The sequence below is a fragment of the Mastigoproctus giganteus genome, chromosome 1 (assembly GCF_048544385.1).
Source record: "Mastigoproctus giganteus isolate SK-2022 chromosome 1, ASM4854438v1, whole genome shotgun sequence".
Lineage (NCBI taxonomy): Eukaryota > Metazoa > Arthropoda > Arachnida > Uropygi > Thelyphonidae > Mastigoproctus > Mastigoproctus giganteus.
In genome coordinates this window covers 48,845,761-48,869,278 of record NC_143575.1, presented here as the reverse complement: position 1 = coordinate 48,869,278, position 23,518 = coordinate 48,845,761, and the positions used below count along the sequence as shown (strand labels likewise).

At 39.9% G+C, this 23,518-nt stretch overlaps 1 protein-coding gene across 1 annotated transcript in view; it reads right to left on the bottom strand.

Annotated features, from left to right (window-relative positions):
- Positions 1–23,518, bottom strand: part of DUBAI (Deubiquitinating apoptotic inhibitor) — a 123,138-nt gene that overhangs the window by 81,619 nt on the left and 18,001 nt on the right. The window contains exon 4 of the mRNA XM_090371917.1: positions 15,353–15,459. Within this exon, the coding sequence (XP_090228043.1) occupies positions 15,353–15,459 (107 nt within the window). The remainder of the gene's footprint in view (positions 1–15,352; positions 15,460–23,518) is intronic.

Below are 23,518 nucleotides of genomic sequence, written 5' to 3'. Positions count from 1 at the left end.
ACTGAAGGGCAAGACCACCCAGCCCAACCAACTGGAAGTGCTTCCTGTGCAACTGACAACCCAGGAAGAAAGAAGCCAACACATGAAGTGGAGCAACAAAACGACTACATTCATCATGCAAGCATACTACAAAGTAACAAAGCTAGAGACAGACAAGACACTGTACAGAACAAAACTACACACTAAGTGGTTGGAATGGTTCCCGAGCATTCAGGTCACCAAAAAGCAAATAGCAGACCAGAGATGGACCATTGTCAAGAAGAACCTAATAGCTCCTGCAATCTTGGAAAAAATCAAACAGGATGTGAGCAACCAACTATAAATAACAATGAATATGGACACAATGGAACCAGAACCAGAATAGAAACAGCAAGTAAAATAATTACAATCCGAAGTGGAAACAGGTGAAATCATGATATCCAGAAGAGAAGAAGAGTGGAAGAAAGCCCTAGCGGAATTCATGGGAATGGACCTCACAAAGTCCCACACCATAACCGAAACAGAGACCCAACAGAATCCTGTGGCAAGTCAGAGACCACCTGAATAAGCAAATAATACTAGATTATCTCAACAACAAAAAAGTAACACTAGACACCATCTGCACAGCCATTTACTTTGCTGCTGTGGCAGCTACCAGGATGAATGGAAGGGAAACCAGAGAACAACATAACACAAAACACAAAGAACTGCCAGACTGGGAAAGTAGGCTACAGCAAAAGATAGGAGAGATAAGAGTGAAGATAGGCCAAATGACCCAGTACCAATGGAGTAACAGAAGTAAGAAGCTGATCAGAAAAGCGGAGACCATCCTCAAGACAGACAACATCTACACCAAACACAAGACCTATAATCAGAGGATCAAGGAATCGACAAGCAGAAACTCCTGGCACTTGGCAAGAGACTTTGCTGTTACAGGGAGCATGCCCAGAGGAAAACAGACAGAATATTTGGCAAAAACTAGAGCCTTCTACAGGAACTATAGAAAATACATTGCCAAGGAGTCTGGAGTGTCAGATGACACATGTCAGCAATGCCACCTGGCCACAGAAATGATCCAACACATCACTGCGGGATGCAGGGTGATCACAGGACAACAGGAGAAGGAAGGCAATGAAATTGACCAGAAGGCACTCAAGGAGTTCTAAGGCAACCTGTGGAGCAGCAAAGTTAACCATAATGGCTGTGCCCCCTGGATAGATCTAGAAAGGAAGAAAACCAAGAATGTACAAGAGGTGACAGAATGGGAGATTCAGGAGGAAGAGGTACAACTGTCAATCAGGAAGTCCCACAACTGGTGAATCGCAGGAATAGGAACATCCACAACTACTGGTACAAGAAGTTCAGCTGCACACACAGGCACATAGCAGAGCAGTTCACTCAGATAATAAGGCACCCTGACAATCTCAGTCTATGACTCAAGGAATCACCTACCTGAAGGATAAGGACAAAGACATCACAAATCTGGCAAAGTACAGACCAACCACCTGTCTCTCAACAATGTACAAGATCCTGACCAACTGCATAACTAAGAAGACATCAGACCACTTGGAGAGCTAGAACATCATTGTAGAGCAACAGAAGGGATGTAAGCAAATGGGCAAAGTGTAATAATAATACATATTATAGTGCAATGGGAAGATTATGTATATCATTACAAAAAGCCCACTGGAAAATCGGACAAGAAAGAAGACAATGGAACCCCCCAACCAGAAGGTACTTAAGGAGCTCTGGGGCAACCTGTAGAGCAGCAAAGCTAGCCACCCCCCTCCCCCCCGGATAGACCTAGAATGGAATAAATCCAAGGACATATAGAAGATAACAGAATGGGAGATTCAGGAGGAGGAAGTACAACAGTTGATCAGGAAGTCCTACAACTGGAAAACCCCAGGGATAGATAACATTCACAACTATTGGTATGAGAAGTTCAGCTGCACCACAGATAAGGCACCCTGACATAATCCCAGAGTCTCTAACTCAAGGGATCACTTATCCGAAGGCTGGGGCACCAGTGCTTTGACTGAAGCAGTCACGTTTTTTGTGAGCTCTGTTATAAAAGTGCTATCTATATTATAGTGAAATCATGGAATTTTGAGACCATTGAATTGGCAATGGTCTCAAATGATAGAGGGAAGTAAACTAGACTTACAGGTGACTTTTCGTGAGATTTAGACAATTATTTTAAGAACTATGGACGTTTTTAAGTTTTCACATGTAAAACTGTATAGTAACATGCAAGCCGTACATGTATTGCTATGTATAGCTATATGTGATTTTCATTAGAGTGGACCAAGCACTTGGGAAGCCCTAATAGTAAATTTAAATAGTTTCATTCTATCACTCCCATAACCTCTTGTTCTTCATATGCACGGAAATGTATATATGTATATTATGTATAGTATAGAGGTTCTCTTTGTGCTAATTTCTTGCATTCCCAATCAGTCGCTCTGGAAACAATAGCAACACCATATTGGCCACCATCTTGGTTCGGTACCAAGAGCGACAGCATAAAACCGTTTAATATTGATAGTTTGGTGCTACAATGTGTTAATTATTGCTGATGCTAACTGTATATAGATACAGGAACCATATTTTAATTGCCAGTTAACTGTAACATGGAGTACATACTGAAATTGGAAATGCATTTGTGTCACATGGTCGCAACAGACGACTAGTGCGGATGAAAAGGGAAAAATTTAGAAAGGAAATACTGATCCGATACTCAATCAATATATATCATTAAAACAAGGAAGGTTCCCCTATCTAAGGAACCACTCCAAAATTTTCTGGACAAGTTGAACGAAAGCTGCAGGCATCTGAGCGTGGCTCATTATCGACCACGTGGTATTCCTGTTTGCGTTTACTAAGTCCTGTAATCAGATTATGACACTGGTTTAAATTGTATTTTATTCGACTGATTGTGATTACCAATGTTATCTCTATATGTAGCCCAAAACTTAATCTGGGCATAACTCAGGAGCTATTAACTGCACAAACTTGTGTATAGTACCAAACACCTTCGTTCTGGCCCCCAAGAATATAACAACAGAATCTTGTTAATCCACACATCTCAGAAATCCGACATTGTCCAAAATGTCAGCAGAAATTGCCTCTCAAATGGAGGAATGTGCTGGATAAGTGACTGAGACCATCAATAATGATGACCCCAAAGAAGTCACAGATGATCAGAAACCACTGCCCTCACCAAAGAAAAGAAACAAGTGGTCCCAAAGTCTGAACGAGAGACCAGATCTCAGACTGACCCAACCTGAGCTACAAAGCCAGTGGAAGAGGTTCAACTCCTTGATCCTACCCTTCAGGAAGGACCGGTCCCAGAACAAATCCTGTTTCTCAAAACTGAGCTTGAAAACTTGCTGAAGGAACAGAACAACCGAATTACTACATGGCTACAAGCAGATATTGTGTCCCTATGGAATAAGATGGAAACTATTCTCCTCAAGTCTCATATCGAAAAAAGGCCAATGCTAAATTGGAAGCGTTCCTTCAAGGCGGGAGAAAATGAAATGCCACAATGCTCCCTGACCTATTCTGAAGCATCGAGGACAAATGCCTCCCAGCCAGACAGCAGAGAAACTGCGACCTAGAAAGACGATACTCCCCAAACCATACTGGATCAAGTGAAGATGTTAAGAAAGCTGTGATGGACTCTCTTACAGAAGACCTAAAGAGCACAAGAATAAAGTCCATCAGGAAAACCTGAAACAAGGGAGTGATAATTGAAACTGTGACCAACGATGATGCTAAATGCATCTTAGAAAATGCCAAAATACACACACCCTTGGATTTATAGCTCAACCACCAATACAAAAGGGCCTCTTCCATCGTGGTGTATGACCTGGAAAAGGACACAATATCAGCTACCATTACAGAGTAGATTTACAGATGAAACCTGCAACAAGACCTACCAGAGGTTGACCCAGCCACAGTGGTACAGGCAAATTATCAGACAAAAAGCAGGAACAGTAGCGCCATAAATTGGGTGATTGAACTAACCCCAGACGCCTGGAGAATCATAATGAGGCACCCTCGAATACACATAAACTGGGGAGCACACTGATACAGGGAGCATATAGCAGTCCCAAAAGTGCTTCTGCTGCCGACGACTTAGGTATACAACACATCAGTGTATCCAAACTGTGATCTGCGGCCACTGCAGGAAGAAGGGACACAGTTTCGACTCCTGCCCAAACAAGGATAAAGACCCAATTTGTGTGAACGGCAGGACCTGAAGATGCCGCATACACACTCCCTTCATGATAGAAACTGTCCCACTTACCTGAAAGCCAAGAGCATCCACCAGGAAAGAATCAATTATGGGAACTCTGAATAAAGGATATAATAACAAGAGTCTAAAATTTATGCAAATAAATGCCCAAAGCACATATGCAGTCGCAGGCCAAATCACAAAAAAGACAGAAGAAGAAAACTGCAATATTCTACTAATTCAGGAACCCTACACAGTTGCAAATAAAGTCCAGGGATATCCCTTAAGGTACAAAACTGTACAGGCAGATGGTGTAACTCCCTGGGCAGCCATCATTGTGCAGAACCCAGACCTAACAATAACCAAAGTCACTCACCTTTTATTACCTTGGGCTGCCTGTGCTCACATTGTGTCGCCTCTGGAAGAGGTGTTCCTCACCTCCCTCTATTGTCGTCTGGGAGAGGACATAATACCAGCAACCCAGTACCTCAACCAAGCACTAACCGGGCTCCCAACAAACAAAGTACTCATCTCAGCAGACGTAAACTGTCGTTCCCCCTTTGGTTCAGCAGCACCCAAGAGTGCAGGGGGTTCAGGAATGAAGCACGCTTGGAAGAATACATCAATGCCAGTGGACAAATAGTCCTGAATCGCCCCAACAACTTACCAACTTTTGTCTCCACCCTCTGGGAGGCAACACTGGATATGACATTAACTACCAGGTCACTCGCCAATTATGCCATGGACTGGGTGTTTCAAGAGGAATGGACCACATCAGACCACTGTGCAATTACCTTCACCATTCAGCGAGTCCTGCAGCAGCCACTGATAGCCAATTTCGAGCAGCACAGGTTTGTGGTGGATCGTGCCAGATGGTCAAGAACATTATGACCAGACCAATTGACATCAGTTCAAAGAGCAAATCATAATAAATACGCAGAACCTACAGCAGGATGGTACTCGGACAAGAAATCCTGATGATCACTAGTGTCCAGTGACCAAAGAGATTATAAATGCACCCAATCAAGCCATAAAAAAAGAAAAACCCGAAACCAGGAGCGGTGTCACGGTGGTCGAGAGCTAGATGCTCTACGCAACCAAGTGCAAAGGAGAAGATGAGCCTTCCAGCAGGCAAGGCATACAGGATCCCCTCAGGATGTTGAAGTGCTTAAGCAGCAATACCGGGAGACAACAAACGTCTATACTGCAATGATCAGGCAGCAGAAGAAGCTGTCCTGGGAGCATCTTGTCTCCTTGGTGGGAAACCAGGATCCATGGGGCCTGTGTACTGGATTACAATGAATAAGATGCCACGGGGTGAGGTTGTTACCACGGTGGGGGACACCCCAAGGACATATGATCACCAACTGGAGAGACAAGGTTGGCACCAGATACACTCCCCCTAAAGACCAAAATACCCCCGAACAGAAAAAACTCTGCAGCGACAATGATGAGTAAAGCACTACAGGCCACGAGGCGCCCTTCACAATGCTGAACTTGCACCTAGCCATCAGCAAACTGAGAAATAGGAAAATACCTGGAGAAGACATGATTGAACCTGAGACAGCAAAAAAACAGGTAGTTGAGTTTGCTCTGGACCTTTTACTAAACCCCTATAATCACAGTTTGGCAACAGGACAATTCCCAACAGATTGGAAGAAAGCTGTTATTAAGCTTCTAATCAAAAGCTCCAGCAAACCACCACACCTACCGGAGTCATATCAACCCACTGCCTTGCTCTCAGTGTTGAGCAAGGTCTTTGAGCAACTCCTCCGAGAAAGAACAGAGAAGTATTACAACTTGGCACACCTTCCGGCGCAAAACCAATATAGTTTCAGGGCACAAAGAAGCACTTGCCGACCGGGCTAGCTGGGTGGGTAAAGTGCCTGCCTGGCAACCCAAAGGTCGTGGGTTCGATTCCCACCTCAGGCTTGGATCAATGTACTGCAAAAACCTTGGGAGGTGCATTATGGCCACAGTAGCCTATGTGCCAACAACTACAAAAAAAAAAAAAAAAAAAAAGCACAACTGACACACTAGAAAACATTACTCTGGCACTTCAAAACTGTCAGAGCAAATATTTTCTGCTTATCTCAGTTGATATCATGGGGGGGGGGGAAAGATGTCTGACACCCTTTAGTGGCTAAGTGCCTCGCACAACTGAGGACGGAACTGCCCCAAAATCTATATCCTTGCATCAAAAGCTACCTCTCAAATAGAAGAGTTGTCGTTAAGACACCCTTTGCCAAACTTGAACGACAAATACATAGAGGTTGCCTGCAGGGCTCTGTGCTTGGACCTCTCCTCTGGAACTATGTGCTGGATGAATTTCTGGCCTTGGATCTGGGGGATCCATGGCCTTTTCGGATGATCTCACCTTGCTCATAGCTGGAAACTCTAGGGCGCACAACAATTAGTATTAATCACCAAGATTCAATACAACCCAAGAAATAATGAACACCATCTTCTGGAGAGTGCCTAGACTTACAGAGCCTTTTCAGACTTTGCCCAGGCCATATATGCCAAGCAACAAACTTTACCACAACCACAAAACCCCAACTAGGAAAGTGGCGAGATAAATGACAACAAAAGGAATTACCAACATAGGAGAAAGTGCAAACAACAAAATGACACAACGACACTAGGAGAAGAAAGAATTGGGACCCTATGATCTTATCACCCCACAAGTCAAGAAACCTTAAGCTCTCAATAAAGTGACCACCTTCTGTGACAAACAGGAAAACTGCAAGTTTGTGACCTCGAAACACCTAGAGAAATAACGACCACAAACAGCTTCCTCTCAACTCAACAGTTGACACAACTGACCACAAGAATTAGTGACAACCGGCACTGCACATTTGACTTAAACCAGAGATGAGACAAAAGGAAATTAATCCTAAGGAAAGGACAATCATACTTGACCAAACACATGGATGTGACTAGCACCACAAGAAAAGGACAACCAAGATATTGGAACAAAGACCGGGACTGCAGCTGATTGCTGCCTAAGCCAGGTGACCCAGCCTGTTTCCAACCCCTATCCCTGGCAGGGAGAGATAACTTTTTGTCGCCCCCCACCTGCCATCCAAACTTCCCTCTGGTGTGACCTAGCAGGGGCCATCTCTTCTATCGACCCCTTACTTCTAAATCTACCCCCAGTCATCAGCCTCCCCTCTCTTCCACTACTAGCTTTCATCTAGTGTATAGTCCCACACGTCTAAATTTAATAATATCAAAATTTTGCCCGATCTATTAGGCCTTTTAACACGTCTCTCTAGCATTCAACCCCAACCAGCGATTTTTTAACAGCAATCTCATTAAGCATTAACATCAAATGCGTGAAATGTTTTTTAGGTCCTAGCCACTGAAATCCCAGGAAACTAGGTGGCAGGACCTGCCAGAGCAACTTGTTGTGATACTGGACACACCTGGCTAGCCTCCATGTGGCGAGGTATGGGCAATGTTGGGCCCCACTATGGGCCTGGCAGCCAATAAGCTGGACAAACAATGGGCACAACACATCACACTGCACAGACACAGCCCACACACTTTCAAGTCTCTGGCTTGACAGTGTACTGTCCTCGATACAGCGAACACATGCGGAGATGAGAGAAATCCCAGGTGTCACCTGACACAAACACACCTTATACCTTATCCAAAGGCTAAGGACAAAGATACTGCAAACCTGGCAAAATGCAGACCAATCAACCGTCTTTCAACAATATACAAGATCCTAACCAGCTGCTAACTAAGACGTCAGACCACTTGGAGAGCCAGAACATCATAGCTAAGCAGCAGAAGGAATGTAAGCAGATGAACAAAGGATGCAAAGAGCAGTTAACCACTGATGCAGCAATTATGGAGCAAGCCTACAAGAAGCACCTCAACCTGTACATGGCCCACACAACTACCACAAGGCCTATGAATCCATGCTCCATAGCTGGCTGATATAGACACTGAAGATCTACAAAGTCAACCTGACACTGACACACTTCCTAGGAGCAATCATGGCAAAAAGGAGGATCACCATCAAGGTCAAGAACATCATGACCAGACCAACTGACATCAGAAGATGAATCTTCCAGGGAGATGCTCTGGGCCCATTGTGGTTCTGTTTAGCACTCTACCATGCCCAACAACAGGAAGTATGGATATACCCTAAAAGAAGGGAGGAAGAACCTTTGCATCTTCTCTTACCTGATGTATATCAATGACATTAAACACTATGTGGCAACCGAGAATTAACTCCAATGCCTATCTGCATTTGTCTGGGCAATTTGGTCTCGACAAATGCAAGACCCATGGATTGCATTAGGGAAATCCAGTTGGCCAAAACTACCAGCTGAAGACTGATGAAGAGATTGAAGCCATAACAGAGAGAGAGAGAGACCTACAAATATCTGGGAATGATGCAGGCTCAACAGCTAGAACACAAGGAGATCAAGGTCCACCTGACTGAGAAATACTATCAGAGACTGAAAAGACTGCTAAAATCAAAGCTGAATGACAGGAACATGGTCACAGCCATAAACACCTACACGATCCCAGTTCTAACATACAAATTCAGGATCACAGATTGGACCAGGATAATGATAACCAAGAGCTGCCATCACCGAAGTTGGTCGTCAAGAGAATGAACATAGTCTGAAAAGGAGGGTGGGTTTGAGAAACCTAATTGAACAGAAGAAGGCAATTAAGAACCCGAGGGATTACTCCCCAGAAAACACAGTGCCAATGTACCAAGCCATAAGCAAGCTAGAAAAACAGAGTACACACACTGCTCAATCTGAACAAGAACCCACTTACACAGATAGAAGAAATAAAGACAGAAAAATGGACAAAAAAATGAGGGATTACTTCCCAGAAAACACAGTGCCAATGTACCAAGCCATAAGCAAGCTAGACAAACGGCACATACACTGCTCAACCTCAACAAAGAGAACCCACGTACACAGATAGAAGAAACAAAGAAAGATGGGCAAAAAAAGAAAGATTGGGTTTTATTGGCCATTAGCAACTAAGGCTATAATGCGCCAAAACTTAGGTCACCATGTTAAGATATAAAATAACAAAGGTATAAAATGTAGAAAAGATAAATCAATAAAGAAATAACAATAACATGTAAATTTTAAATACAAGTAAAAACCTTTATTGATTTAAAATAGCTAAAAATAACGGACACATTGTCATTGTCGGATAAAATCTGACTGAGTGTATATGGCTCAATGATTAAAAGCGGTAAAACGGATATTGTTAAAATCTGGACAGTCAATTAAAATGTCTGATTGATAAAATTGTGCCACAGGACTCACACATAGGAGGATCATCAGCCCTCGGCAAATACGAATGAGTCAAATGACTATGTCCTATGCGGGCCCGGGCAAGAACAACTTCCTCCTTATGATTCCTGCGCAGACTAGACTGCCGCAGTTCAATTACAGGCTTTATACGATATAATTTATTCATAGTCTGTCTATTCCACGAATCCTGCCATTGGGAGTGTATCTTTTGGTGTATTATTTGCCTGTAGTCTGTATAGGGGACTGACAGGCAACGATTATTACTGGGAATTGCTGATTTGGCTGCGGAGTCAGCCAAATCATTTCCCCTAATCCCAATGTGGCTGGGAATCCAGCAGAAGCGGATATCATATTCACGTTCATGGAGAAAGTGAATCTTCTGCTGAATGCAAGACAGAACTGGATGAGAATTATATCTCACAGTTATTTATTTATTTATTTATTTTTTTTTTAGGAGCATTAGTAACCAAGGCCATATTGCTCCGGGATATGCAGTGGTCATTCCCTGACCTTTCCGCATCCTCCGTATTTGGTGGTGACGGGCTCGAACCCCAGTCTAATCAAGAAGCATGTGCTATGCACTGCTGCTCCTTCCCACCTGACTACGGAGGCGCCTTCACAGTTATTAAAGCCTGTAACACGCTGAGAGAGTCGGAATATAAAATGAACTGTTGGTATTGGCATTTACTGATGTGATCCAAGGCTAACTCTATAGCGTGCAGCTCTGCAGTAAATATGCTGCATTCAGAGAGAATCTGCTCCGATGTAGTGGTGTCTGTAAAGATAGCAGCAGATCCCACATATGATTCTGACTTCGAACTGTCTGCGTAAACTGGCGCGAAGTCAGAATGCTCAGCTCGGTGTGCTGAATAAAGCTGCAGGTAGACAGATGATGGAGTGTCCGACTTTCCCCAATTTCTAAGGTACAAGTCACATGCTGGAACATGAGCATGCCAGGGTGGAAGGGGTTGCTTTGGTGTTTGGGCAACCTTGTCTACCTTGATATTAAGTTCTTTGAGTAGCTCTTGGAGATGAATACCAAAAGGACGATTGGCAGTCTTACGGGTGTTGTACAAATTTTCATCATGGCTCAAAAACGAATGGCCACGTAGGATGGTCTGGCAGGGATTTCAGTTTTAAGGCATACATTAGAGACAACTGCTTACGTCAAAGCGATAACGGTAGTTCGTTTGCTTCAACGTATAAGCTCTGGATAGGAGATGTTCGACATGCTCCAATAGCGATACAGAGAGCCTGATAATGGACAGGATCCAGCCAACGAAGTACACTGTCTCTGGCTGAATTGTATACCAGGGACCCGTAATCTAGTCTGGATCGTACAAGCGCACGGTAAATGTGTAGTAGGGTGCATCGATCCGCACCCCAAGATGTAGAGGACGAAGAATATTCAGACCTCTTGTGCACTTTGTGCGGAGTTGACGGATGTGATCCAGAAAGGTCAGTTTTTTATCAAATACGAGTCCCAAGAATTTTGTGTCCGCTGCTACTGGAATAGCATTTTGTCCGAGCCTTAATTCAGGTTCAGGATGAAGATTACGCTTACGACAAAAGGGCAAAGACGGCACTCCATAGCAGACACTACAGTGACCTCCATCAAGAATACATAGATAAGATGGCATCAAATGCATGATTCACAAGCAAGAGACTCTTCCCCGAGACCAAAGTATTTATGCTTGCCATCCAAGACCAGGTAATCAACACTAGGAATTACAATGCAAACGACCCCAGAGTGACAGATGACACATGTCGATGATGCTACCTGGTCCCACAGGAGAAAAACCCCCCACAAGATCCAGCACATCACCACAGGATGCAGGGTTATTACCCAGACAGAGTACACTCAAGGACATTACCAAGTCACGAGGATAATACATCAGAAGATAGCGATAGTTGGAAGCAATCTACAATGACTTCCATCAAGGCTATGTAGCCTTGAAGGTCATTGTAGATAGCTTCCAATACACGGCTCACAAACAGAAGGCTCTTCCCCAAGACTGCAGGATTCATGCTCACTATCCAGGACCAGGTAATCAACACCAGGACCTACAGGAAATACATCACCAAAAATCCCGGAGTAGCAGATGACACATGTCATCAATGTCACTTTGCCCCAGACACAATCCAGCACATCACCGCAGGATGCAGGGTGATCACCCAGACGGAGTACACTCACAGACAAGATAACACATCTAAAGCCAGTGCAAAAATACCAACTGATTAAAGAAAGTTTACCATGTTACAACTATGAACCTTGGGCTGTACTGGGATCAAGCCATAATAATGGACAAGATCCCACACAACAGACCAGACAAGAAAGAAATTGCTATCTACCTGACTGACATAGTTATGCCCAACATAAGCTACTTCCAGAAAACTTGTGAGAAAAAGATCGGGAACTACTTAGACCCAAGACAGGAAGTCAAAGATACAAGGCATATGGAACAAGAAACCATTCCGAATACTGTGTCAACCACCGGAATTGTGCCAAAGAGCCTCCATAAGAACCTAGCAGCAATAAGCCTCCCAGAGAACACTTATATAACCAGAAAGCCGCGATCCTGAACACCTGTAGAATGGTAAGAGAGTTCTTCGACCAGTAATAACAACAATAATAACAGTAACTGGACACAACCAACCACCCCATGCACTTGGTACCAGTATCTGTCATATGACCCCATAAAGGAGAAAAAGGTTTTTTATAATAATAATAATAATAATAATGATGATGCATGTTATAGTGCAATGGGAAAACTATTATATCATTAAAAATGCAATGAAAAAAAACCATGTTTTTTTCAAGTTGTTTCCTTCGGTATAGGAAGTATGAATATTGTTCTCCACCGGAGGAATGGAAATAGTAAATAATATAATGAAATTTTTTGTACCTGAAATTTCATTATATTTTATACTATTTCTGTTCCTCCGGTGGAGAACAATATTCATACTTCCTATACTATGGATCCCAGAGCAAGAGGCCTATTTAGTTGTTTCCTTCATTTATCAGTTGAAAAATTAATTTAAGGGAGAAGAAAATCCACTGTACTTAAACAGCTGGGCATGGAAATTAGATGATTTAATAAATATCTGTCCAGGTTAACTATCTCACAAATACAACTTCAGATACAAGTGTAAGAGTGAAGGACTTTTTATGCAAGAGTTTCCGAGAGCATTTGCATGATTGTTGCTTTAAAAATAAATTTATATTTATAAAATATGAAAACTGGAATAATTGGCTTTATATTTAATAAAATATAAAGCCAATTATTCCAGTTCTGTGCATCCATAATTTAAAAATTAGAATGAAAATACTATGGTTTAGCTACCATCCCTACTTGACTGTTGATGAATTAAAAATAAACTTTATTATGAAAATTGACATTGTATCCGATGCTCCACTCATCAGCCATCTGCTTAAATCATCAATATAGGGTCTTCTGCTCCTCAGTAGGGGACTAATCCAGCTCATTCTGTTCAATTTTAGTGTTCATGCAGGAGAATTGCTTATCACTCTGATCTCTTTGCCAAATCCTGCTCAAAATCCAAATTAACTTGTCTTACCCCTGAGTAACCTGATTGTAGACCAATTTATTCATTCTTTACTGAACAAGAGCAAAATATTTTGATAATTTGTAGTTATTCAGAAACAGCTGTCTTTTCAGATATGAATTTATCAGTTATCCATTTTGTGTTAAACATTGAGCCATACTTTAATAAAAGTATTAAAATAGAAGCCAAAACTATACTCTGGACCATTCCCATTTAGTATTTGTATCCATTCAAAATTTCAACTGGTCCCACTAAATGGAATTCATGCAATGTCTAAGACCAGCATAATTTCCCTTATGAAAATGATCACGGTTCACCAACGGCCCTTAACCTGAAGATTTTTAATCATGGATGAATCAAGTAATAACCAAGTCAAGAATTCCTGTTGTAGTATCCCTAACATACCAATATAGAAAACAATATAGAAAATATAGAATATCCTGCTCAGATAGCAAACAAACTGAATGAGTATTTTGCATCTACATTCACACGTGAGGAATTATTAAGGTTTGAAAATGGCAGAAGGTTATCAAATTGTAGCAGGATACTTAATGATTTTGTAATAACTGAGAGCAAAGTGGAAGAGAAACCGTTGAAGTTAAACGTAAGAAAAGCACCCGGGTTGGATGTGATCTATCCAGTTATATTAAAGGAGGCGGCAAAGCAACTAAGCAAACCCTTAGCCATAATTATGAGAGCATTCTTGGACTCAGGGGAGGTTCCCACGGACAGGAGATGTGCAAATGTATCCCCAATTCACAAAGGGGGATCGAAGGGTGACACGAGTAATTACAGACCAGTTAGTTTAACTTCTGTTCCGGGTAAAATAATGGAGTCGCTGGTTAAAGATGCATTGCAGGATCATCTAGACAGACTGCAGCAATAATTCAGACACAGAATGGGTTTGTTAAGGGAAAGTCTTGTCTGACAAATTTGATAGGATATTATGATGTGGTTACAAAGGAACTGGATGCAAAAAATAATTTTGATATCATATATTTGGATTTCAGGAAAGCTTTTGACACTGTTGCGCATGGAAGACTATTGTACAAATTGGAGCAGAATGGTATTAAGGGTAAGTTGCTACAATGGATAAAAGGATGGTTAAGTGCGAGAAGACAGAGGGTGGTAATCAATGGGTGCTGCTCTTTTGGACTAATGTTATTAGTGGAGTCCAACAGGGTTCGGTGTTGGGTCCACTGTTGTTTTGTATATTTATCAATGATATTGATGAAGGTATATCAGGCTTAGTGTCGAAGTTTGCAGATGATACAAAGGTTGGCAGGGTTGTTAATGACAGTAATGGCAGTGTGCTACTGCAACAGGATCTAGATAATTTGGGCAGATGGGCTAAGAAGTGGCAACTGAAGTTTAACCTTGACAAATGCAAAGTACTGCATATGGGTAGAAGTAACCCCAGAGAAAAGTACCAACTGTGTGGTACTACACTTAAGGTTGTAGAAAATGAAAAAGACCTGGGAGTAATTGTGCAGGCAGATATGAAGTTTTCTGAGCAATGCAGACAGGCTGCCAGGGCAGGTCATGGGGTTTTGTCAATGATATATAGGAATTTTGCTAGCAGGGAAAAGGAGGTGATTGTCCCTCTGTATAAGGCAATGGTCAGACCACGCCTTGAGTACTGCGTACAGGTCTCGAGGCTTCATTGTAGGAAGGTGTAGATTTACTTGAGCATGTACAGAGAAGGGCAACAAGATTGGTGAGGGGAATGAAGGGATCCTCTTATCAAGAGAGGCTTAAGTTCTGCAAATTGCAGTGGCTGGAGACTAGGCACCTGCGCGGTGATCTGATTGAGGTGTATAAGGCCTTGAATGGGTTCAGCACGCTGAATTCTGATGGGATCCTTCCACTTGTTCAGATTACGAACCTAAGGGGGCATAAATTCAAATTAAGAAAGGACAGATGTAGAATAGATGTGCGAAAATTTGCCTTTAGCCAGCGGGTGGTTAATTGCTGGAACAAACTTCCATCTGTCGTTGTGGAAGTTGATAGGTTGAATAAATTTAAGGAGGAACTAGACAGGCATTTGGAGGGAATGGTGTGATTTTTTTTTTTTTGGCTGATGCTGCATAAGCTCATACATTTGCTTTCTTGCATCACATGCCACTACTACTACTACTACTACAGTCATAAAGGCAGTATATGGTAATGTGGTATATAAAATATGGTAATGTGACTACACAAAAAATTTATTAAAAAAGTAAGATTACATTATACTTAAAAATTTTAAAAACTGTCAACTCACTTGGCTGTATTCCTAGGTTTCTGTTCGGTTAGTAAACTACCAAGATAATTAGAATTAAAAATCTCAGCAACAGAATTCTGATGAACTTCAGACCAGGAACTGAAGACCTGAAATTTTTATATAATTTAGGAATCTATTATCTGTACAGAAAAAAAAAAAAAAGTGATCAACGAAATTTACCTTGTAACTCTAGCACACCAATTCCTGAAAGACAAAATTATTTAATATCTGACCTTACTTATATAACTTGATATTATCTAATTTTAATATTAAATAACAGAAAAATAAAATTAAATGTACTATTAAATTCTTAATATCAGAGGTTATATTATCTAATAGCATTATTTAATTTTTACAATAATTCCCTAAAAATATCACAATAAAAAATTATTTAAAATAATCAAATTATAAAAGTTGAATGAATTTCTTAGGAATATGTTATGCTATTATCAGAATTATACAGTATAATAGTATTACACTATAGTATAATAGTAAGAGTATAATAGTATTAGCCACTTAATAATCAGCTTTTTTTTCCAAGAAATTGTTCCAAAAACTGTAACTTTATTATTTTTTATGGCTTATGAGATTATCAAGAGTGTGTGTGCCTGGTCTCAGGCATAACATTTCTGTTTACAATTCCATCAAAACCAAATTTATCACAAACACAATCCTCCTCCCATCTGTGGTAATCTGCATATAACTCATTTGTTAAGGGTTTCGTACAAATCAAAATTACAATAATTTGTGTGTGTGTGTGTTGGGAGAATTCTATTTTGATCTCCCATTCGAAACACAAGACAATTACTGCTCAAAATGCAGGTCCAATCTATTTAAAATTCCTCTATTCATGGTCCAACTGACTCTAAATTTACAAAAATTCCAATAAATTGGAAATATCTGTTGACTCAAAATCTGATTCCTTGACAGAGATTTCAATTTCTAGACTGCTGTTACCAGGCAGTTTTCATTATGAAAAATTAATTTAATATAAAAATAATAATGATACCTAACTGCAAAAGAAAAGCTAACACAGATTTTTAAATTATATTGGCACTAATAAAATAACAAAGGCAAACATCCCAATGCTAGTCAAAGAGACCCTTCACCTATGCATTCATTATTGTTATTTGGTTTTTTTTAGGAGCATTAGCAACTAAGGCCATATTGCTCCGGGGATATGCGGTGGTCATTTCCTGACCTTTCCGCATCCTCCGTATTTGGTGGCTCACAGGCTCAAACCCCGGTCTAATCAAGAAGCATGTGCTATGCACTGCTGCTCCTACCTACCTGGCTACGGAGGCGCCTCCCTATGCATTCACATTAAAATTAAAATGTATGTTGATATTATTAAATTAATGAAAGTGGAGTAACCAGTTGTATAATAGATAAATTATACTTATAGAAAAAATAAGTTTTATGGACAATTTACATACTGCTTCAATAGTGTAGTGAATATTTGTATCCAAAACAAAACAGACCTTAAAATGTGCAGTGCATGTACATGGGCAAATCAATATTTGATCAGCACATCTGCCTGTATGGTATACAAGCAATTTAAGATGACAGTGGTGAATGTACTGTTATACTACAGGGTGAGTCTAAATTATTCGGGGTTTCTGTGGCCTATAATTTTCTAACCAGAAACAACAAAATAAAACTGCTGACAGAATATGAAAGTGCAACTCAAAAAGTTTTATTATCTACAGAATCAATACTTGCAGAATGCTAAACAACTTCAACATACGTGCCTTTCGTGGCACGTAAGATGTCCAAGCGATATTCAATTTCCCTCCAAGTGTTCTCCAGCATTTGCGGTGTAACTGTTTCCATTGCAGCAACAATTCTGAGCTTCAGTTCATTGAGGGAGGTCACAGAGATCTTGCACACAATGTCCTTAACGTATCCCCACAGGAAGAAACCAAAGGGCATAAGATCGGGTGAGTGAAGAGGCCATGGAATCAGTCCACCATGCCCAACCCAGTGCCCAGGAAAATGCATGTCAAGAATTCTGGGACAATAAGAGCCCAATGTGGCAGTGCACCATCTTGCTGCAACACCACATTTGGCTGATGATTTTCCAACTGGGGTAACAGATACAGCTGTAGCATGTCCAGATAGGTCACCACTGCCGACCGGGCTGGCCATGTGGGTAAAGTGCCTGCTTGGCAACCCAAAGGTCACGGGTTCGAATCCCGCCTCAGGCTTGGATCAGAGTAAAATGCAAAAACTTTGGGAGGTGCATTATGGCCACAGAAGCCGATGCTCCAACAACTAACAAAAAAAAGGTCATCACTGTCACTGTTTTTTTCGCAAAGGAAAAGGGCCCAAAACTTCCAAACATAACAAAGCACACCAAACGTTGACCTTTGGACTATTTCTTTCGAATTCTTGAATGGTGTGAGGGTTTTCCGATCCCCATATTCTGCAGTTATGACAATTTACCCTCCTTGACACGCAAAATGTTGCTTCATCACTCCATCTCCAAAGGTAATTTTCACCAGCTTCGATGTTTAACAAAATGTCTTGGGCAAATTGGAAACAGCTGGTTTATCGTTCGGCTTTAAAGCCTGCACAATCTGCAGCAGTTTGTAGGCATGGAGGTGAAGGCAGTTGCGAACAACCCTCCAAACAGTCATTTGTGGTATACGTAACTTCAAAGAAGCTCGTCTAATTTATTTTTGTGGGCTTCGAGAAAACGCTTCATGGATTCGATCAACATCTTCCTGCAAAGTGCTCGGTCTTCCTGCTCCTTTTCGGTGCAGAACACTACCAGTCTCTTGAAATTTCTTTAACCAACATCGGATAGCATTATCTGAAGGTGGATATTTTCTATACTGAGTTCTGTAACGACGTTGCGTTGTGGTAATGGACTTTTCGAAAAACCAAAGTACGACATTGCCTTCTCTTGAACAGTCGCCATTTTGAAGTAAGGCTGTCAATATATCCCAGACATCAATGCAGCAAGTACAGCATTGCCAAATAAAACTTTTTGAGTTACACTTTCATATTCTGTAAGCAGTTTTATTTTGTTCTTTCCGGTTTGAAAATTATAGGCCAAGGAAACCCCGACAATAATTTAGAATCATCCTGTATTATTAGTATATTAAGAATATACTAATAATAATCAGGAAATAACAAGATGCACAGTGACTATAATTATCCATGACCTTGTTACTTTATGTTCCTAATAAAAATCTTTGTAATGAATATTTTTTAGTATCTCATATTAAGAGAGAATATGGACATTGCAGTCTATTATATGTTTTACTGCATATTTTAAACTTGCAGGCTACCCTATCCTTTTGTTGACTTTGTTACTTTTAAAGCTTGAATAACAGAATTTCAGCTTCCTTTTACATTTAATATTTATTTTGTTTATTATTATATTAAATGTTTTATTATTTTATATTTATGTTCCAAATTCTTTTTGAAGATTTTTCTTAAAAAAAATACAAATAAAAGTTTATATTATATTATATTTATTATATGTTCCTCAATCTTATTTTACAATTTGATTTTATAGTATTTATCATGTGCAAAATAAGTATTCTATATAGTACTCACATATTGTAAATGGAGTGGAACTCTGTAATTTATGACATATATATATAAAATAAAATACGGATTTTTAAAACAAGAACAACATATTAAATAAAAATTTTCTTGAATGAGCAGCTTGATATAATTACAGTGTCTTTAAAATATGCATGAGGATTCTAAATAACTACTTATCCTGATTATAGCCAAACGTGCCAGTGTAATTCTGAGTAGGAAAGAAAGCAATTAAAATTTCTTCTCAGGATCCAAAAAAAATTTCGGATTCCTCAATATCTTCAAATTTATCAATTCTGCATTTGAAATTATTGGTTAATGAATACTAGTCAATCAGGGATATTTTTATAACTGACTTTGATATTGAAATAAAGAACATATTTTTATAGGGATATGTTTTCAAGAGTTAACAGAATGAGAATTCAAATATTATCAAACAAATCCATAATGTCGTGACTTTTTCCCTTATACTTTTGCATTTGATACAAAAAATGCAATAAATTTTCCTTACATTTTTTACATTTAGTAAAATAAGCTGACTAGTGATATCGATGAATACAAAACCCATAACTTTTAATTCTCCCAGTGTTGTGTACTTTCTTTCCTTTCATCTTGTATGGCTAATCTGATTGGATACTGTGATGCAGTAACAAAGGAACTGGTTACAAAAAACATTTACTTGAATTTCAGGAAAGCTTTTGATATACTTGTGCATAAAAGACTGATGTACAACTTGGAGCAGTGTGGCATCAAGGGTAAGTTACTGCTATGTATAGAAAGAGATGGTTGAGTGGGAGAAGACAATTGCTATTGTTATTTGGTTTTTAGGAGCATTAGCAACTAAGGCCATATTGCTCCGGGGATATGCGGTGGTCATGGGCTTGAACCCCGGTCTAATCAAGAAGCGTGTACTACGCACTGCTGCTCCTGCCTACCTGGCTACGGAGGCACCCAGGGAGAAGACAGAGTGGTTATTAATGGACAATGCTCTTCATGCACTAATTTTATTAGTGGAGTCCACCAGGATTCAGTGCTGGGCCCATTATCATTTTCTATATTTATTAATGATACTGATGAAGGTATATCAGGCTAAATGTCTGTTTGAAGATGATACAAAAGTTGGTTAATAACAGTAATCAAGGAAAGCTATGGCAACAAGATCTAAAAAAATTAGGCAGATGGGCTGAGAAATGGCAGTTGAAGTTTAACATAGAACACTGATTGACAAATGTAAGGTACTGCATATGGGTAACATTAATTTCAGATTTATGTACCAGCTGTGGCAGTACTACGCTCAGGGTAGTAGAAAATGAAAAAGACTGGGGAGATGATTGTGAAGTCAGATATGGAGTTCTATGAGCAGTGTAAACATGCTGCTAGGATAGTTCATTGGGTTTTTTCAATCCTTATCCCTGCTAGTAAAATTCAGGAATTTTACTAGCAGGGATAAGGAGGTGATTATTCCAGTGTACAAGGCAACAGTTAGGAAACATCTTGAATAGTCCATACAGGTCAGGAGCATCATTTTAGGAAGGATATAGATCTGATGGAATGGGTGCAGAGAAGGGCAACAAGATTGGTGAGGAGAACAAAAGGATGGTCTTACCAAGAAAGGCTTTAGTTCTGCAAACTACAGTGCCTGGAGACTAGGCACCTGCAAAGTGATTTGATTGAGGTGCTTAAGGCTTTGAATGGATTGAGCAAGCTCTATGCTGAGGCATTCTTCCTCTTACTCAGAATACACACATGAAGGGGCATTCAAAGGGCACTGAAGAAGGATGATTGCAGGATAGATGCTATGGAAGTTTGCCTTTAGCCAGTGGGTGGTTGATTGAGAACAAACTTTCATCGGGTGTTGTGGAAGTGGCTAGTTTGAATAAATTCAAGGATGAGCAGGTACTGTGGAAGTGGGTTTTTTTTTTTTTTTTTTTGCTGATTATAAGCTTACTTTCTTGCATCATTTGCCTCTACTAAAACTAACAAATTTTAATTTAAGTGAGAGAAAATAAATTCTTGAAGAAGAAACCTTGAAGATTTGTGCAAATCTCAAGCATGACTTCAATTAAAACATAAAACATGCCTTTGAAAAGTTTTAATTTATTTTATTCATAGAATTTAGTTGATTGCACAGACCAAATAATAAAAAAATAAAAAAAATTAAAACAAAAATTTATTTATCGATAGGAAAGCTTTTGATACTGTTGTGCGTGGAAGACTACTGTACAAATTGGAGCAGTATGCTATTAAGGGCAAGTTGCCACAATGGATAAAAGGATGGTTGAGTGGGAGAAGACAGAGAGTGGTAAACAATCGATGCTGCTCTTCATGCATGAATATTATTAGTGGAATCCACCCAGGGTTCAGTGTCGGGCACACTGTTGTTTTGTATTTTTATCAATGATATTGATGAAGGTATATCAGGCTTAATGTCCAAGTTTGCAAATGATAAAAAGGTTAGCAGGGTTGTTAATGACAGTAATGGCAGTGTGCTACTGCAAAAGGATCTAGAAAAGTTGGGCAGATGGGCTCAGAAGTGGCAACTGAAGTTTAACATTGACAAATGCAAAGTACTGCATATGGGTAGAAGTAACCCTAGAAAAAAGTACCAACTGTGTGGTACTACACTTAGGCAGTGCAGACAAGCAGCCAGAACGGGTCATGGGATATTGTCAATAATATACAGGAATTTTCCTAGTAGGGAAAAGGATTATCCCTTTGTACGGCAATGGTCAGGCCACACCTTGAGTACTGCGTACAGGTCTGGAGGCCTCATTTTAGGAAGGATATAGAGTTGCTTGAGTGAGTACAGAAAAGGTAACAAGATTGGTGAGGGAACAAAGGGATGCTCTTACCAAGAAAGGCTTAAAGGCTTAAGTTCTGTAAATTGCAGCATCTGGAGACTAGGCACTTGCGGGATGATCTGATGTATAAGGGTGTATAACGCCTTGAATGAGTTGAGCACACTCAATTCTGATGGGATTCTTCCTCTTGCTCAACTGCTCAGATTATGAACCTGAGGGGGCATAAGTTCAAATTGAGGAAAGACAGTTGTAAAATAGGTGTGCAGAAATTTGCCTTTAGCCAGTGGTTAGTTGATTGATGGAACAAACTTCCATCTGTTATTGTGGAAGTTGATGGCTTAAATTTATTTAAGCCATCAACTTCCAATTGGACAAACTTTTAGAGGGAATGGATGTGTGAAATATTTTTTTTTTTTTTTTTTTAGCTGATACTATGTAAGCTTGCTTTCTTGCTTCATATGCCTCTACTACTACTACATTCATATAATTAGAATTAGATAAAATTAAATAATACATAAAAAGCTGTCATCTCACAGATACAAACCCATATCATGATAAAAAAAAAATGTAATATTGATTAAAAAAACACATTAAAAGGGTAGAAAATATCACAAACTCTGACCAGTGATGTGCAAAAATATATACCCTCACAAACATACAAAAATATTTTTACAAACTCAGCAATTAAATGATCTTTATTTCATAAAAGTAAGAATACACAATAAAGATAAGTCCTGAGACAGAGAGTAGGGCCTTTACAATCAGATAATTGATTTTTTTTTTAATGGTGACTCCAAACGAAAGGTATTAGAACCTATACTACTTCAGTACTGCGTATGAGTCAAAAGTTGAGAAGACAGAAGATACTAGCTGACATTGGACCTGAATTTCTGTAGATTGTTTTGGGAAATACACATGAAAGAATGTTGTTCCAAAGAACAGAAGCAGAAGGGACAAATGAAAAAGAGAAAAATTTGTTCTGTAAGTTTGGAGTTGAACAGCAAATGGATGAACATTGATTATGTATGTGTTTCAGCTGGTTTGGAGGACAGATGGAATTACAGATACCAATTCAGAAGAACAGGTGTCCATGGGAGTTTGTAAGCGATGGGTCATTAACTTGACTGCCTTCTTTTCCATAGAGTCCAGGTGCTTAAAAGCTTTGGGGGCACTCGCACTGATGTACCGACATCTGGGTTGGTGCCCCAAACATTCCTTGGTAAGACAGATAAAAAATCTGTACAGAGTCAATAGCTGTTTAGAACAAAAGTAACAGTGAGTGCAAAAAAAAAAGCCTAGTTTTTTTTATGTGGAGAAAGCAACATTTGTGACATGCCAAGAAAGGTTAGAAATTAGAGTTATTAGTATTAGTGAGGCCAAATGATGCAATAATGTTGACTTTTTTTTTTGCATCAGCCAAAAAAAATAATAATAATATTAGTACTATTCTCTTTCCCACAAAGTAATCATCTAATTCTGCTTTGAATTTAGCCAGACTCACTGCCTCTGCCACACTGGGAGGCAATTTATTCTGGTGTTTGACAATCCACTGCCCATAAGAACTGCCCTCTTTAAGAGCTCTGGAGGCAAACCAACTCAGATGCGGGACCATCGGGGGTGGTGCTCAAAGCATTTCATGATAGTATTAGTGTTATCTTTATTCCCAATCAAGGTATGTGATTTTTCCTAGAAACTATGTTTTATCAAAAATGGCCACAGGGCAACAGAATCTTTTTTTGTTAGAAATACCAGAAGACTGAGTTTTACTATGATTAGAGTTAATTAAGTTTCCTTTGTCAAAGTGAAGAAT